General features: G+C 39.4%; 1 protein-coding gene across 2 annotated transcripts in view; it reads right to left on the bottom strand.

Annotated features, from left to right (window-relative positions):
* The window catches only part of si:dkey-12j5.1 (uncharacterized), a 174,564-nt gene that overhangs the window by 40,414 nt on the left and 117,120 nt on the right, over positions 1-17,030 (bottom strand). For both annotated transcript variants that reach the window (XM_066678154.1, XM_066678153.1), the window contains one exon: positions 2,755-2,808. In XM_066678154.1, the coding sequence (XP_066534251.1) occupies positions 2,755-2,808 (54 nt within the window). The remainder of the gene's footprint in view (positions 1-2,754; positions 2,809-17,030) is intronic.

The raw sequence follows: 17,030 nt of genomic DNA, 5'->3' as shown, positions 1-17,030 counted from the left end.
GTGAAGGACTGGCATCCCCTCCAGGGTGTATTCCCGCCTTGCGCCCAATGATTCCAGGTAGGCACTGGACCCACCACGACACTGAACTGGATAAGGGTTACAGATAATGAATGAATGAATAATTAATTATTTTACGTATTTTAAATATATCAGCAATTTTAAAATAAATCCAATACAAAATAAGACCTCATCAGTGCAGTGTTCAAAATCACAGAAAAAAGTTTAAAGGGAACACTTTGCCCTCCAGTTCCACATGCAAACATAGTTAAAATACCACAAGGATAAAACCACAGCTGCATTCTCCCCCTGTCTAAACTGCCCTGTTCAGAACGGCCCGTTTCTGTGCCTGTTCCTATAACTGAGAATAAGCCATAGCTCAGTTCAGCCTGAGAGCCCAGAAGTGAGCAGCAAGAAGCAGAAGCTCTGGATTTTGGTCGTTTTGCTCGGTTCTCTTTCTTCTGTTTTTGTTTTTTCAATATTTAATCAGTGCTCTTATTTCTCCTCATTTGTCGTGTATGTTGTATGACATTTAACATTGCCTTTGTGCTCTCATGTAAATGCAGGTCCAGTGCTGTGATTGGAGGGACAAGGAGGCAGGACAAAAACCTCATATTATCTCATATTGTCAGATTTAGGTGGGGTTGCCTTGTTTTGCACTTATTGGGTTGGTAGGCTCCAGATACACACATTCCAACATTGGGTTGGTAGGCTCACAGATACACACATTCATGTGAACATACGCTGAAAAGTTCATTTCTTTTTTCATAATATGTCCCCTTTAAGTGTAATTCATTAAAAACAGCATACAATGCAGCTTTAGCTCATTTGAAAAATGCCTTCAGAAGGAAAATCCAGCGTAACTGTCTAAGCATGGCCTTATAACTGGGCTCAGTCTTGTTGCGTGGCTCTCATGGCCCCCCAACACAGGTGGGTCTTGGTTAACACGGAAGAACTGGGCAGTGTTCTCCTCCAAGTGTGTTTAAGTGTCCAGTGTTGATTTGTTAGCTGTAAACATGCTAATGTTTGGGATAACTTTTATATCAGAGACTGGAAAATTGAGAGAGAATATATGCAACTAGTTTATTCATATAAATCGTGTGTATGAATGATTTCAGGGTAGTTTGTTGTTAGCAGTGCTGTCGGCTGTGTTTCTGCAGTGTTGCTAATCTCCGTTTCTGATGAGCTAAAGTAAAGAGCTTTCACACAATCTCTACTTCAGCAGGTTCCTGTGTATTCATTATTTATCCAGCCATGTGCTGCAATGAGCTTGGCAGTAACTTGTCAAACTCAGTGTAAACAGAGCACAAAATGCAGCCACAACCCAGAGATGACACCTATTATTTAATCACACAGTCTTCCCACAATGTGTAACAGCCAGCACACATTAACACACAATCTGTCATCGTCCTTCTGGAACCCAATCATTCACACAAAAACACACAAACTGCCATGAACTGCCATGTATCAAATATGATATACACATATTTTAATATGCAAATTTTTGACAGCCCTACACAAATACCTAATATAATTTCTAAACAAAGACATGTTAGCAACATCTTCTACCCTTGGCAGCCATTTTTCAAAGTGTGGGATTCTGTACTAAATCAGTTTTTAAAATGGCCTCCTCTAAGTGTGTGTGTGTGGGGTGGGGAGGTTACTGCTTTAAACACAAACTGCTTCAGTCAGGCTTTAAAAACATCATTTGATTCTTCATTATGATTCACACTTTATGGACTACAATATAAAAATGATAAATACGTAGTTTCATAAACATAAGCACTGTAAATAATAATTAATTATAATTTTAATAATATTTTAATAAGTAAAACAAATATTGTTCAGAATAAAAGATTTTTAAAACATACTTTTTAAAAATATATTTTCTATTTCTTTCTACTCTGAATATAGACAATAATCTATAGCGAATGCATTGTGTGTTTTGCTAAATTATAATCATACACAAGATTAGATGTAAAATATCCTATGCCAATCCATTAGAGCTTCACATAGGGCCACCCACTCTCTTCCTACCTGCAGCCCCCAAAATTCCAGTTGAACCCTACCCCTCAACACTAAGGTTGCTGTGGCCGTTTATGATCCGATCAGCTACCAGCAATCCTTAACAACTATGGTTACTTAATGAGCCCGGCCCATGAGTATCCAAACCACCCATTACATCACTAGGTCTTTACAGGGGTCATCAGGCAGGCACATCCTCTTGTTGGTGTTTCACTGAATTAGGCCCACAACACCTCCAGAAGGCTCAACAGTTTGGCATTACAGAACCACCCCCCTTCAAGTCAGCTTTACAGTCCTACCTCACCCTTTACCATCAACAACCCTAAAGCCTCCCTGGTGACTAAAGCTGTACCTAGCCTCATTGGCACTGTTAATGCATGCTCAGTGCCACCAGTTCCATGAGAACTTTACACGCTACATCACATACAATCCCAGTAGCATCTCTACAGTAATCTGTGTTCTCCTTATCCACAACCACTGACTAGAACTTTCAGCTGTTTCTGATAACTTCTTTACAGCTGCCATTTGTTGTGCCACACAACTGTTTTATTATTAAACGTTTTAGGTGGAAAAATTTACAGATTTTATTTTCAAATTCTAAATATAAAATCTGGTAAATGCACATGTTAATTTACTGAAATGTACCCTCCTTTTTACTTGGAAAATTGACCAAATATAATTTGCAAACATCTGTACATATATTTAAACTAGTACTGGTATTAATACACTCACCTGTACCACTTCATCGTCCTCTTCCAACAGGCCCTCCAGCACCTCTGTGGCCATCTGAGAAGAGAAAACACACAATTACGCTTAGAAGAGGTTTTATTTATACACACAGATATATATATATGCAAGTCATTTTCCATAGAGCCTGAAAAACAGACCATACATTTAATTTCACAGGGATGAAATACAAAATCATCTGAAAGTAACTGATAATGTTTTGTTTTGTTTGATGGTATTACATTAGTGAAACGCAGTCATTCACATATTATTAGAATTATATCACACAGAAAGGATGTATACTTTGGAGAAACGCCATAATTAATTACTTAAAACATAATTTTCATCAATCATACTGTTCTAAAAATTAATTAACATAATTAATAAACATAGTGAAAGATTGCCATGGAAAACATTCTTGTAAAGTGAGTGTGATGCAGAGCCAGGTACCTGTGAGACTACAGACAGGAAATTAACTACAAACACCGTAAAACTATTAACGCAACATAATGCAGCTTTAAAACGTTAACGACGAAAGGGGAAAGAACACTGAATCCTGGTTTCAGAAAACTTTTGATGACCAAGAGTAAGAGGAAAAACTATCTGAAAATGTTCACTAAGAATAGGAATAATTAAAATAGTCCTAGAATAACCCATCGGTCAGCGTAGACGCTTTTAACCAATTTTTACCAGCAGTGGAGTAAGGTCAGCTACAAGGATTTTATAAAAATGAACAGAGAGTGTGCATTACCCTGGAAGTGTGTTCTCTGTAGATTAAAGAATTCAACAACACCAATCATTTTAGCACATAATTAAAGTTTTAACAGCAAGGGGAGATGCATTCAGAAAGTTTAGAGCACAATGAGGAAACAGGGTGAAGCTTTTGTCATCTTACACTTACACGCAAACACAGTCCATCTGTAACCTGCAGAGAGGAGGGTGCATGTAAGGGACTAGGATTCTGGGTCGTTTACGATAATTCATACTGTTCTTGGCGTAGCAGGGAAAACAAGGTCAGATAAATGAGAGGTGAGGAGACCCATTATGTTAGCGGCTATAAGTGAGACTTTTAGGAGTTTGCTCCAGTTTGCGACAGTAAGAGGAGATTACAGAGTATTTTTGTCGGTAACAATCCCTGTGGCAAGGATATGGAGCGTGATCAAAACTTTTTTTTCCATGTTAGTTTATGTCCCACAGTTCATAGCGTCCTGTTATTATATCCCTTACAAGACAAGCCTCTTAATGAGAAAATTCTTAATCAAAGATTGCAAACGTATAAATACCATCTGATATCTCAGTACGTAACTTTGTACGTAAGAAAAAGTTAGAATTTAATTAACCAATAATACCACAACACGCTTTCCCTCACACGTCTTGTGATTTACTTGTTTGTGCTTTTGGAACATCGTTAAATTATGCAATTGGTTTGTTGGCCGACAAAAGAATCCAGCGAGAGCTGGACGCTGCAACAAGAAACTAACAAAAAAATACAGATCTGTCTGAAGTGAGGCACTGAGCTGTGTTCAGTCCCAAAAAAAACTACAACACCATAAGCAAACAGCACTTTAATGTTACCACCGCCAATGTTGTGATTTCCAAAGTCCACTGTTCCTGATAGACGGCTTTTTAGAACATCACCTGCAAGATTTCTGGGTGGACGAGCTGTGTTGGTGGAAAAGCACCCAGGTTCCATGGAGCAAAAATCAAGCAGAGTGGAATAGAGTAAGTACCATGCAGTGGAAAAGTGCCATTTGCCTCAGATCACTGTCTGTGAAGAGTTTGATGTGTTCTCCCTCAATCTGTGTAGGTTTTCTCCAGTTAGAATAGTTCCACCCACAGTGCAAACACACATGGGCGAGTGGATTGTCGATCTGAAACTGTCCAGAGGTGTGTGAGAGTTACTGGGGGAGTTTACGATGGCCTGTGATGAATCCATATCCATATCATATCCATATGAATGATAAGCTGAATTCAACAATTATAAGTAGTCACACTTTATTTCTAAATCACATTTAAAAGACCAGACGCCTGCCAAAGTGCTGTAAAAGTTTAAAGAAAATAAAAACAGTGAAGGAACTGAGATATAGAAAAAACTAAAACCTGAAATAATACAAACCCACACACAAACATACACATACACAAGTCTACACTGCTGACAGCAAATATCTTACAAACGCTAATCTGTAAACTACACCGCCATGGTCAACAAGCTCCCACAAGACCATCAATCAATACCAACAGTACCACCCCTCCCATCAGAACCCCAGAACCTTGTCTATCAAACACTCAATATTACTGATTCTCACTCGCAAACCCAACGACCCCCAGCTCCTCCCTGTCCGTGTCCTCGTGTTTTTAATTTTCATCAACAGCAGCGATCCATTCATCTGGAGTGGAAGAGTACAAACTCGTTATCAAGAAAAGACCCCATGCCAATGCTACACCAATCTTATCGGGCCAAGTAAGGGCCGCGAGGTCCCTCAAATCAATGTTAACGATCTGGACATCGTCAATAGGCCTGTCAGTCTGTGCCTCAGCCCCAGCCGTCCACTCTGCGCATTTATGTCTGATTAAGAATCATCAATGGCAATGCTGACCAGCTGACTGAACTGACCAAACAGATACAAGCGTCACCGGCAGAGTACGTCCACATACAGGCGTTAAATACAGAGAAATCTCAGGCACACGCACATGCATATTTATGATTAAGTCTATTTTTAACATAGATAAGCCTGTCTAAGTCTTTAAATCTTCCTGACATTTAAAAGGTCACCTTTCCTTTATTATTAGTCTCTTTATAAGCTCCGTTGCTGCAGTTCGTCTGATCAGATAAGCTGAAATTAATAAGTATTTTAACTATTTTTGCAATGTCAATTATCATATTTGATTATTTTTACTATTTTCTACCCAACTGTGTCACTGTTAATTCAACTCATCAGCTATACATCATCAGTCACATGATGCTAGGGAGCTGAGAGGGTGAAGCCTGACACCTGTTTCTTCTGAGACATGTGCACTCTTAAAAATAAAGATGCTAAAAAGGGTTCATCTTTGAGCGGTGCCATAGAACAGGAGCCTGTGTTAGAAAAAACAAATACCGACCACCGAGTTCGACAGGTAAGGTTTAGTGCGACACGAGTCCAGCTCTTTTGGAGATTCTGTATCAGTGCCTTTCAGCAAGAAGCATGTTTCCATACAATTTACACACATTCTACCGTAAAACACAATGTACTTAGGCAAGCGGAACGAGATGCCATCACATAGTCCATAGAGTGGTCTGGATACAGTAGGAGCTCCACTGTGCAGTTCATCTCCAAGTCCACGCAATTGCACTCTCAAGCACTTTGAAGGACTTTGAAGCACTTTGCAATAACGAATCGCCAACAGATTCTGTCCCCGTTCATATTTTAGTTTGTTAATATGAGTGACATGCAGATGTTTTTAAATGCTGTAATTATTACTGTGCAGTTTTGGATTTTGAAATAAAGAGGCAAACAGTGTGTTGACAGTGTTTGTAATATTTCATGGTGGGGAATCAATTAGTGTGTTATGTTGAATTCCTTTCCTTTATATAATAGAACTCTCCAAGAATATAATAAAAAATATGACAGACTCTGGAAATTGACCAGATTGTTTAACAATTACCGTTTGAACAAGCCCTGGCAGTACCCTGCTGTTCTGTTACTGGTCTCTTTATCTGGTATTTAATAATGTCTGTCACCAAAACTTGAAGTATGTGATCATCCCTGATGCCATTTCAGCCACTTCACAGGGAAATTACCGCCCTGGTTATATCATTTTGTGTCACCTGCCATCAGTGGGGGGAGTCCTCCATTTTGGTTCAGCAGTTCCACATCTGTAGAGCACTAGTATTGTAGCAGTAGCTGCAAAAACGTGTGAAGAAAAAGAGTGTTCAGAGAGGACTTTTGTTAGCTTTGCTATTACTGTGACCCTCATTGTGTCGTATTGTGTAGTCTGTGGAAAAGGACTGTATAATATCTCCAGCTTTAAAACTGCAACAGTCAGCACTCCCTCCATGTTGGCTTGTGTCGTTCGACCCTTTGGGTACTTTGACCATGTCGTGGACTTTTATTAAAAACCCAGAGCTGTGTTCACTTGTGCAAAATTGGTAAAGTATGTCCCGTGTAAATGATAATGAGCCACACAGCTCACCACAACCCTAAATACTTGTTTTCACCATTGTGTTCTCAGTTCTATTCGTCTGCTCTCATTTTTTAACATTTTTATTCTGTCCTATTATTCCTCCTCTCTCATTTTCACAGTGTGCTCTTATTTCTCTGCTTTCCCTTTCATCATTTCCACTCGGCTCCCATTCCTCTGCTCTTTTTATTTCCTCTGTTCTCTCATTTATCCTATTGTTGCTCACTCTTTTTATTTCTCGTTGTGTCTGATTTACACAGTTTAACACCAACTTTGTGCACTCACATAAATGCAGGTCTGGCACTAGAGATACTCTGAAAAGGGGGTGGGTATCGTTCCAACTTTAAAAAATATCACCATGTTTACATTAGACTGACATATAGTGCAATGTTTTGATATTTCACTCACAAAATATCTCTCTCATACTTCTTGTTCTATGATAAACATGGTCAGTGTGACTATGGATACGGTAAATCATGTGCTTACTATTCTTTTGTGTTTGGCTGATGGTCCACCTGTTTATTGGGATTGATATTTCATTTCAATTAGCTTCAATTAGTTTATTCCACTTAAGAATGTGATCACATTCTATTCCGACTGAGCTGTTATTCATGGATGCTGCTTGAAACATAGCCAGTGTCTCTCTTACTCTCTCTCCTTTCTTCTGCCCCCGTCATCCCAAGCGCCTGCTCGTGACACCATGACTCTGGTTTAAATGGGCAGCATGAGTTTAAGTGGGGTAGACAAGGCAGGGTTGCAGACAATTCTACAGTGACAGGCCGGCCGAGAGAGGTGAAGAGACCGAGTGGCCGCTAGGTCCAGGAAGGTTTGTTAAGGTCAGGGTGGTAACATCCCTAGCCATTTTTCTCTTTCTTTTGGGTTCTTTAAGCTCTGAGAGACCATTTCAGCAGTTAATAGGATGATTATATAAATTAAGATTCAGAACTCACGGAACATTACTATATTAAAGCAGTCAACATGGTAACAACAAAAGTAAAACAACAAACTTATACTATTACATTCTTTCCCACCCCCTTGATTTCAGGACCATGTTTTACAAATTAATTACACTCTGCAACTTTAGGGGGAGCCGAAGAGCAATAACAAAAATTTTAGCTAGTGTTCCTTTAATCATACCAAAGCTGATAAGTGTAAACATGCTGTAAACTTGGCCTTTCGTGGACTTTGTGAGGGTTAAAGGCTAAGCACCACTTAAATGGACCTCCATGAATATTTCACATTATTTTAGTTACTGACATATATAAGTATGAATTAAAATGAAAATAGCAGCTTAATTTGCTTTAAAACTGACAATTTTATTAAAATTGACGGAAAAACCAGAGCTCGCTACGGAAATTCTTGAACGCAACTGTGTGACGTCACTGGTGGAGAACAGCTGAACAACGCCGCGGTAAAACACCGTTATGACTGACTGTTATGACAGTATCTAGCTAAATAACCAAAATTATTCATGACAATAGCCTAGCAATAAGCTAAACTCAAATTTAGAGGTACCGTTATTCTTGTAAATGTGATCGAAGTCAAACTCGAATTCATCCGACACTAGAAACCTCCGTAATGCAGCTACGTAGCCGAGTATAATCTGAGACACTGAGTTTAGCGAGTCAAGCTAACGTTAACTAACACCAACTAAAACAGGCGAAGTAAGTGTCCTTACCCTGTTTACCTCCATGTTACAGAGGCTCTTGAACACCTTTCGTTGGTGTCCTTACATGCCCATATTGTTGGAAAAGCGCCAGTGAAATGAGCTACAGATAACGGAGTGAGCGGATGGTCCTTTCCAAAGTGCCCGTTTAAAGTTGACAAATTTAGTCCATTTTCTGGATATTTTGGGATCTTAGGGCCATTTGTGCACAGATGTCCCATTGTACATTGAATGATTGCAGCCAAAAACAACACACCTTTTCGTCATTTTGCGTTAAATTAAGTGCAACTTCTAGAGTTGTTGTTCACCATCTACGTCACAGGCAAGACGGCTATTAGAGTTTCCGAACACCATTGGGGGGGGACCAACGGTCTTTTAAACCTTATTCCTTGAATTAGTAAGAAATAACATGTTTTCTGACTATCAATAAACACAAGTTAGGAACTCAAATTCCACTGTATTTATTTGTTTGACACTTTCATATCGCTGTTGTTTAGCCTTTAATCATGATTCTGATTGTAATAAATGTGCTTCATGTATTCATGTAATTTTAAATACGTTTACATATGGTGTACAGCTATCAATCGCTTACAATTTGCATCTTCTACGCAGTGGTGTTACCATCAATATATCACAAGCTCAATACTCAGTGAAGCCTTATCTGCCATCTCTGAGAGTCCAAAGCCCTTTTCACACATGAAGACCAGAGAAAGTCTGGAGAAACTCCAGAGTATGAGGTCTGGAGATGTCTTGGAGTGGTCATTTCACAAATGCAGCGCACCGTGTGAGATTTTCTGTGTCAGACAAGTCCTGGCAACACCATGAGCTGCTTTAGGTATGAGGCGGCACCTCCAAAACATTAGTGGCCCCATTCTCACATGCAATGACTCTGAATTTTTACTAGAGCGCTAGCGGGAAAAAGCCTGTGTTAATTAGTGAAACTAATTTTGCAGTTGATTGTGTTCACACAAACAGCTCCTCCAGGTACATTCCAGAACATTTCTGGGTTACCGTGCCTGTGTGAAGGGGGCTCAACTGAGCATTGTGCCCTGTCTGGGTGTGTAGGCCATCTTTCTGACCCATCATTAGTTTAATAAAGTTAGGAAGTTGGTGTTCTCCTTCAAGCATATGGAGCATGTGCTGTATTAGCCAGAAAAAGTGGCTGGTTTTGAACATCTCAAATGGAAAACCTGCATGATTAAATGAGTCATAGCTATGGGATGGAAAGGACAAAGAGTAAATTTGTTAAATTTAATAAGAATGTATAATATAATAATAATGCTAAACAATTCAGTCAGAATAAGTTAAGGGTGGGGGAGAGAGAGAGAGAGAGAGAGAGAGAGAGACTCAGAGTCAGTAAGCAATAAAGAAAAAAGCAAGAAATCAAGAAATAAAGGGAGAAAAGGAAAAAAGGAAGAGAGGGGAAAGCGAAAGCATAGAGCGCATCACTCAATGGACACGTAATTTAAGGAACTGACCAACCAATTTACGATCCTGCAGGGCCATAAAATTCAGCCCGGACTTAATAATAGCACATTTAATGTGACACCTCTGACAGTTCCAATCTACCACAACTGCACTTACACTCCTCACCAGTATCTCCTGCTCCAAGTGTGTGTGTGTGTAAGGCACTTTGTAAGCTCTGTAAGAGAGCGTGTGCAAGTAAACCGATACACTGCGGCGGTATGAATTTTATAGTGGCTCCATTAATCACAAGCAACATGGCTGCCACAGGGAGCTTAAAAACTTCACTTAAATTTAGCCTTTTTGGAAAAAGAGGGAGCTGAGATAATTACTTTAGGGATTGATGCTGACGCTCTAAGGATGCAGCAGATAAAAGCAAGATAGGAACTAAATGTGGGTGTGGGAGTGGGGGTGGGGGGTGGGTAAAAAAGTAAAAGGGGTGTTTTTTGGTAATTCCATTCGAGTCTGTGCAAATTGAAAGCTTAAATCTATTTTAAAGTCTTTCCGAATCACATGCACTTATGTGTTTAATTCCAGAGTGGAGATGGTATTTTTCAAGCCAGGCCCGGGGAATAAAATCTCTCTGTGCCTGTATAAATCACAGCAATGATTAAAAGAGATAACAGAATACTGATTATTTTAACAGGGCTCTGTGGAGACTGTCCATGGATTGAAACTGTTTTAAAGGTTAAAAGCGATGTTCATGATTTTAATCCGTTTAAATACACTTTTTTTTTTTTTTAATAAAAGTCTGAGAATGTTCTCTCACTATATGCCAGCTCTCCGGTCTGTTTGCAGGCTTGAAAAAGGTCCGGTGTTTGTACGTAGCCCTGTCTTGGTAAATGGGAAACAAACCAATTGCCCCTATCGAAAATGAATCACATGTTCTCTCACGGCATTGTTGGCTTAGACACAACTGAGAAATGGCATCTGGATGGTGTTTGGACTGTTGCGAGACCTTGGAACGGTGAAAAGCATGAAAAGAGATGATGATGTTGCTCTATTCCTGCTCCACAGGTGAGTAACATTGACTTATTTTTGCTGTTTAAGATGCATTCTTTAACAAGCTAAAGGTGGAACTGACTCCAAAATCAGGAGACTGCTAACTTAGCATGAAAGTAAACACAGAGCGAAAGTGCTACAAAAATAACAGGTCAAGTTACAGATAATAATAATAATACGTTTAATTTATTTTGCCCCTTTCTCACACAAGGTCGCTGTACATCAATACAGGGGGTCTTCGACTTAAGACATTGATCCGTTACTACGTTGCGTTGTAAACCGATTTTCGGTGTAAGTCGGAACATACGTACATACTGTACGTAAATAACATACTGTAAGCACTTATCCCATCCTAACACCTATCCTAACATGGCGTACAATGCGACTGGGGTGACGCCGTCCTCCTCGGTCCCGAGCCGTGTAACCGTGTATTCTTACTCCGCGCACAACAAACACGAAGTTCCCGTTACGACGTTTACAACGCAAAACCTCTTAAGTCGAAACAAGGCTTTATACAGTAAATGAGAGATGTGTCGTAACCACAAAACATAGTAACTCTGGACTGACGTAACCCGAGGACCTCCGGTATAGACATAATATACATCAATATACAGGGGGAAGAAAAAGGAACAAAAAAAATAATTTGGTCATTTACAAGAGGGAGCTGACAAAAATTTAAAGAAAAATATGTGTGTGTTCAGTTCAGGTTTAAAGGAAGAGAGAGAAGAACAGGGGCAGGGAGATTAAAGTAATGTGTTCCATAGTTTTGGGGCCATGATACAGAAGGATCTGCCCCCAGTATAGATCAGTCTTTATTTTGGGGATAGAAAAAAAAGACCCACATCAGAGGGCAGTGAGGGTGTAGTAGTTCTGCTAAATAAGGAGGTGCCAGACCATGCAGTGAATTGTATGTAAGCAGGAGGAGCTTAAACTGCACGTGTTGGGAGATGGGTAACCATTCATTCATTCATTATCTGTAACCCTTATCCAGTTCAGGGTCGCGGTGGGTCCAGAGCCTACCTGGAATCATTGGGCACAAGGCGGGAATACACCCTGGAAGGGGCGCCAGTCCTTCAAGATGGGTAACCAGTGTAACTGATATAGAATTGGAGTGATGTGGGCTGATTTTTTTTTTTATTCTGGCGGCTGAGACAAACGGATTCTGTGGTAATTCATACAGAGAATGAAACCTTACAGAAAACGTAGACTTCAACCACAAACAGTCCGCTTCGTATTCAAACATATCATTCCACCTTAAAAGATGCTAAGCTTCTGAATAACACAAACGGGGCAGAGCTTGATTTGCTTTGAGAAGAGTAGTCCTCCAGAACTGTGTACACTGCCCTAAAACCTCATTCTTGAAAATTAGATTGTGGTTGCGAATTGGTTTAAGGTAGGAACTGGTTGTAAAAACAGTCAGCAAAATCCAATAGTTATGATATACAGGTGCTGGTCATAAAATTAGAATAAAATAAAGATTTATTTCAACCCCAAATTCAGTATCTCAGAAAATTAGAATATTACTTAAGACCAATACGAACAAAAATATTTTAGAAATGCAGGCCAACTGAAAAGTCGGAACATGAAAAGTTTGAACATGTACAGCACTCAATACTTAGTTGGGGCTCCTTTTGCCTGAATTACTGCAGCAATGCGGCATGGAATGGAGTGGATCAGTCTGTGGCACTGCTCAGGTGTTTTGAAAGCCCAGGTTGCTCTGATAGTGGCCTTCAGCTCTTCTGCATTGTTGGGTCTGGGGTATTGCATCTTCCTCTTCACAATGCCCCATAGATTTCCTATAGGGTTAAGGTCAGGTGAGTTTGGTGGTCAATTAAGAACAGGGATACCATGGTCCTTAAACCAGGTACTGGTAGCTTCTCTCTGTCACTGTGTGCAGGTGCCAAGTCCTGTTGGAAAATGAAATCTGCATCTTCATAAAGTTGGTCAGCAGCTGGAAAAATAAAGTGCTCTAAAACGTCCTGGTAGACGGCTGCGTTGACCTTGGACCTCAGAAAACACAGTGGACCAACACCAGCAGATGACATGGCACCCCAAACCCTCACTGACAGTGGGAACTTTACGCTGGACCTCAAGCAACGTGGATTCTGTGTCTTGCCGTGCTTGTGTAAGGTGACAACGGTCGTCTTTTGGACAACTGTCAAGTCAGCGGTCTTCCCCATGATTGTGTAGCCTACAGAACTAGACTGAGAGACCATTTAAAGGCCTTTGCAGGTGTTTTGAGTTCATTCTCCGATTACAGTGTGACACCAGGTGTCTTCAATATTGAACACTTTCACAATATTCTAATTTTCTGAGATACTGAATTTGGGGTGTTCATTAGTTGTCTGTTATAATCATCAAATTAAAATAAATAAACACTTGAAATATATCAGTCTGTGTGTAATGAATGAGTATAATATACAAGTTTCACTTTTTGAATGGAATTACTGAAATAAATAAACTTTTTCATGATATTTTATGACCAGCACCTGTAAACAGAGACATTCAGAGTAGGTTTTGATGGTAATCCACAGAAAAATTATACTGTGTTGTGGTGGTGATTGTAACCAGACATCTCCATGTATACAACCCAATTAAAGTCATGTTATTTGCAAAGAGAGACAATAATAATAATAATAATAATTATTTATTTAAAAGCGCCTTTCATGAAACCCAAGGACACTGTATGAAAAGTAGTAAAAGAAGCATACATTCAATTAAAAAAATAAAAATCCTCATCCATATGCTAGTTTAAAAAGATGAGCTTTACGTCTGGTTTTAAAGACATCTACAGATGAACAAGCTCACAGCTCATCACTAAATCTATTCCACAGCTTTGGACCCATCACACAAAATGCTCTATTTCCAATGGCGCTTAGCTAAAAAAGGTGGGACCTCAAGCAAATTTAGGCTTGAGGAATGGAGATTATGAATTGGAGAGTATGATTGGAGTAGATTACTTAGATAAGAAGGGGCAAGGATTTAAAATCCACCACAAGCAATTTGTGCTGGATACGATACTGTACTGGGATCCAGTGTAGACGATTTAAGGCTGGAGTAATATGCTCCTAAGATCTTGTATGGGTCAGCACCCTGGCAGTGGACAATGAACTTATCTTTATTAGAGAATATTGTATTCAATCTAAGGTTACTATATTGCTTTAATAACCCCAGCATGCATTTCTGCACCACAATGGACAGAAAGTCGCCCTCTGGTTACTGATTGAACCCTGAAAAATAATCCCTGCTCATCAGTTACATATTAAGTAGTCGCAGAACTATGAATATGCATTTAGTCGCCACCTCTGTTTCCATTTACCACTCCGCCACAGGCCTGAAGCTTGCCTATAAAGCCTTTCCCCATTGACCCGATTGGTTCCTTAATTTTATGACATAACAAAACTTGGCTGTCTAAATCCATGCTTTTGAGACTGTATTGGAAAGACTGCCATTTCAAAGCAGAAATGCCCAGCCATGGCACTAAGTACACAACTTGGACATGTCAACAAGGACGAACCATGAGGAGGAAACATGATTTTCTTTTAAGGTTGTCTTTAGAAAAACACATTTTTGGCCACAGTCTTATCTCAAAATGATCATTAAACAATGGCAGGCATCGGGGAATGTTTTCATAACCTTGTTTGACCATGGAACTAAAACCATGTTTCTGTCCAACCTTCCACTATGAGGAAGGAAAAAAAAAAAGATGCAGAGAAACTGGGGCTCCTAAAAATAATGCAAGACCCTGGAGATCACCAAATCTCATCATCAGATAAAAAGCATTTTCCTCTTTGAGAGACGAGGGGAAATAAATCAATAAATAAATAAACGGGCACTACTGTCCATTCCTTCACTCTGAGAAGGCCCATTAGATGTGGGTCTGAAAGGACGTGGAGCTGTCAAGAGCCATTGTTAAGAAAAAGAAATAGATACAAAAAGAAATTAAGCTAATTCAAATTCTTAGGGCAACAGAGAGGCACCTGGGTAAAAATGAGTTTCCTGAAAAAAGCAGAAGCTTTAATAAGGACACATTGGAGCACAATAAATACCGTAAAACTATATATATATATATATATATATATATATATATATATATATATATACAGTGTAGTTTTCTGTTAAATATATGTGTTGTACCATTTCTGCTGATGCTGAAAACCTGGGTTGCTGTAATTATTTTAACTAAATGTCAAGCTTCGCTAAAAATAAAATGGCTTGTGTTTGCTTAGGTCTTCTAAAATGATCTAACTGTACGTTATTCATTAGCATAAGACCGCTTGATAAATTGCTCTAAGAGAAGTAGTAAATAAAAAGCCCATTTCATTGTGACATATGAACACTTGACAGGCATTTCTGTGCCAAGATAACTCAATAAGAATGAAATATGGAGTTCAATTATATACAAGTGGGTCACAGTGAAGGTGGATGACAGAATAATGGAATTATTCTTAAAGTATAATGTGATTTCAGAATCTTCGGTCCAGTAGGAGTTCCTTAAACCTATAACAGCAGTATTTATTTTACTACATCCTTTTAATCTCATAATATGCCAATTTATATTGAAGTATAATAAAGCCAGTTTTATTAGCCAGAGTATAAAATATTTCCCGCATGCTAGAATAGATTTAAAGGGATATATTATGAAATAAAAATCAATTTTGGAGTGCATTAGCACATTAATTTTGGATGTGGCGCGCCTATCAACCCACAAATTGTGAAATAAGTCGGAAAACATGGGATAAAATGAGCCATTCTGATATTGTGAGCACAAAGATTAGGTTAAACAGACAAAACATAACAAAATAAACACAAGGAGCACAGAGAAATAAGTAAAAAAAAACAGGATCTAAGAGCTCTTGCTGGTTCATGAGCTAATATCTCATAAAGCAGAGCTGGTCCAGACTTTCCTAGGGCCCTAAGCCAAATTTTGATGAAGGGCCCTCCTACCTGAAAGTTGCAAATGACTCTCCACTAGTTCTCTCCCTCCTTTTTTGGTTTCAGAATAAACAGCCAGCCATATAAAAACTAAATGAGGTGTAAACAAACAATATCTACTTAAAAAACAAACAGTTTTTTAAATACTTAAGTACTTAAGGCGGAATAGAAGAAAAAGAAGCAAACAGTCGTTTATACTTCAGCTTGCAGCTTTGTGCCACCTTAAATTACACGGTACTTTTGTCCAGGCGCATATAACTTCTTCACTGTTTAAGGTGCAACTACAGCGTCAATTATGCCATCAAATAGTGTGATTGTGTGAATATCGCAGCAACATTTAAGGTGGAAATGAAACTTCAAAGAACTCAACTTAGCACTTTTTTTATTATTATTCATTAACAATCCAACCTCGAGAAGAACATTCGCAGTGAGAGAAACTATCATAGTTTCATGTCTCATCATACACCTCCCCTCACACCTCTTGTTCCTTATTTCCTTGAGCATCACCCTTATCACACCTATCCCTCCTCTCACCCCTATTCTTCCTCCTATCCCTCCCCTGATTTCTATTTTCTCTCACCTTCCCCCCCCCTTCCTCTGTCTTACATGTTCTTCATCACCCTCATTCTACATACCCCTCCTCTCACTCCTCGTCTTCCTCCAATTCCCTTCCCCCACTACTCCAATGTATATAAGGCCCTCCTAAAATATTTGGTGTTAGACTGGATTGGGAACAGACTGCACTGGTGACAAACTGATGACCAAGCTGTGCCCGTGCTTTTCTGCATGCACGTGAAGAAACTTCTGAACCTCCAGTTTCCAAACTTCAGATCATCCTGAGATAGACTGAGATCATCCAGCTGTACTCATACATGGTCCTGTGTATGTGTAAATAAACTCCAGTCAATGCCTGCAGACATGACTGCTGTTCCTGTAGCTCAGTCTCGTGGAGTCTTTTTTCCTCTTCTCACTTCCAGAACGATAGTTTCTCTTCATCTTCTGATAATACAAAGTCTCCCTAGGTTGAGACGAGGGGGCCTTTGTTAATTTGCGG

Source organism: Hoplias malabaricus, chromosome 1 (genome assembly GCF_029633855.1).
Source record: "Hoplias malabaricus isolate fHopMal1 chromosome 1, fHopMal1.hap1, whole genome shotgun sequence".
NCBI classification, from domain to species: Eukaryota; Metazoa; Chordata; class Actinopteri; order Characiformes; family Erythrinidae; genus Hoplias; species Hoplias malabaricus.
The sequence above is the reverse complement of the archived record's forward strand: the minus strand, read 5'-3'. Positions and strand labels throughout refer to the sequence as shown.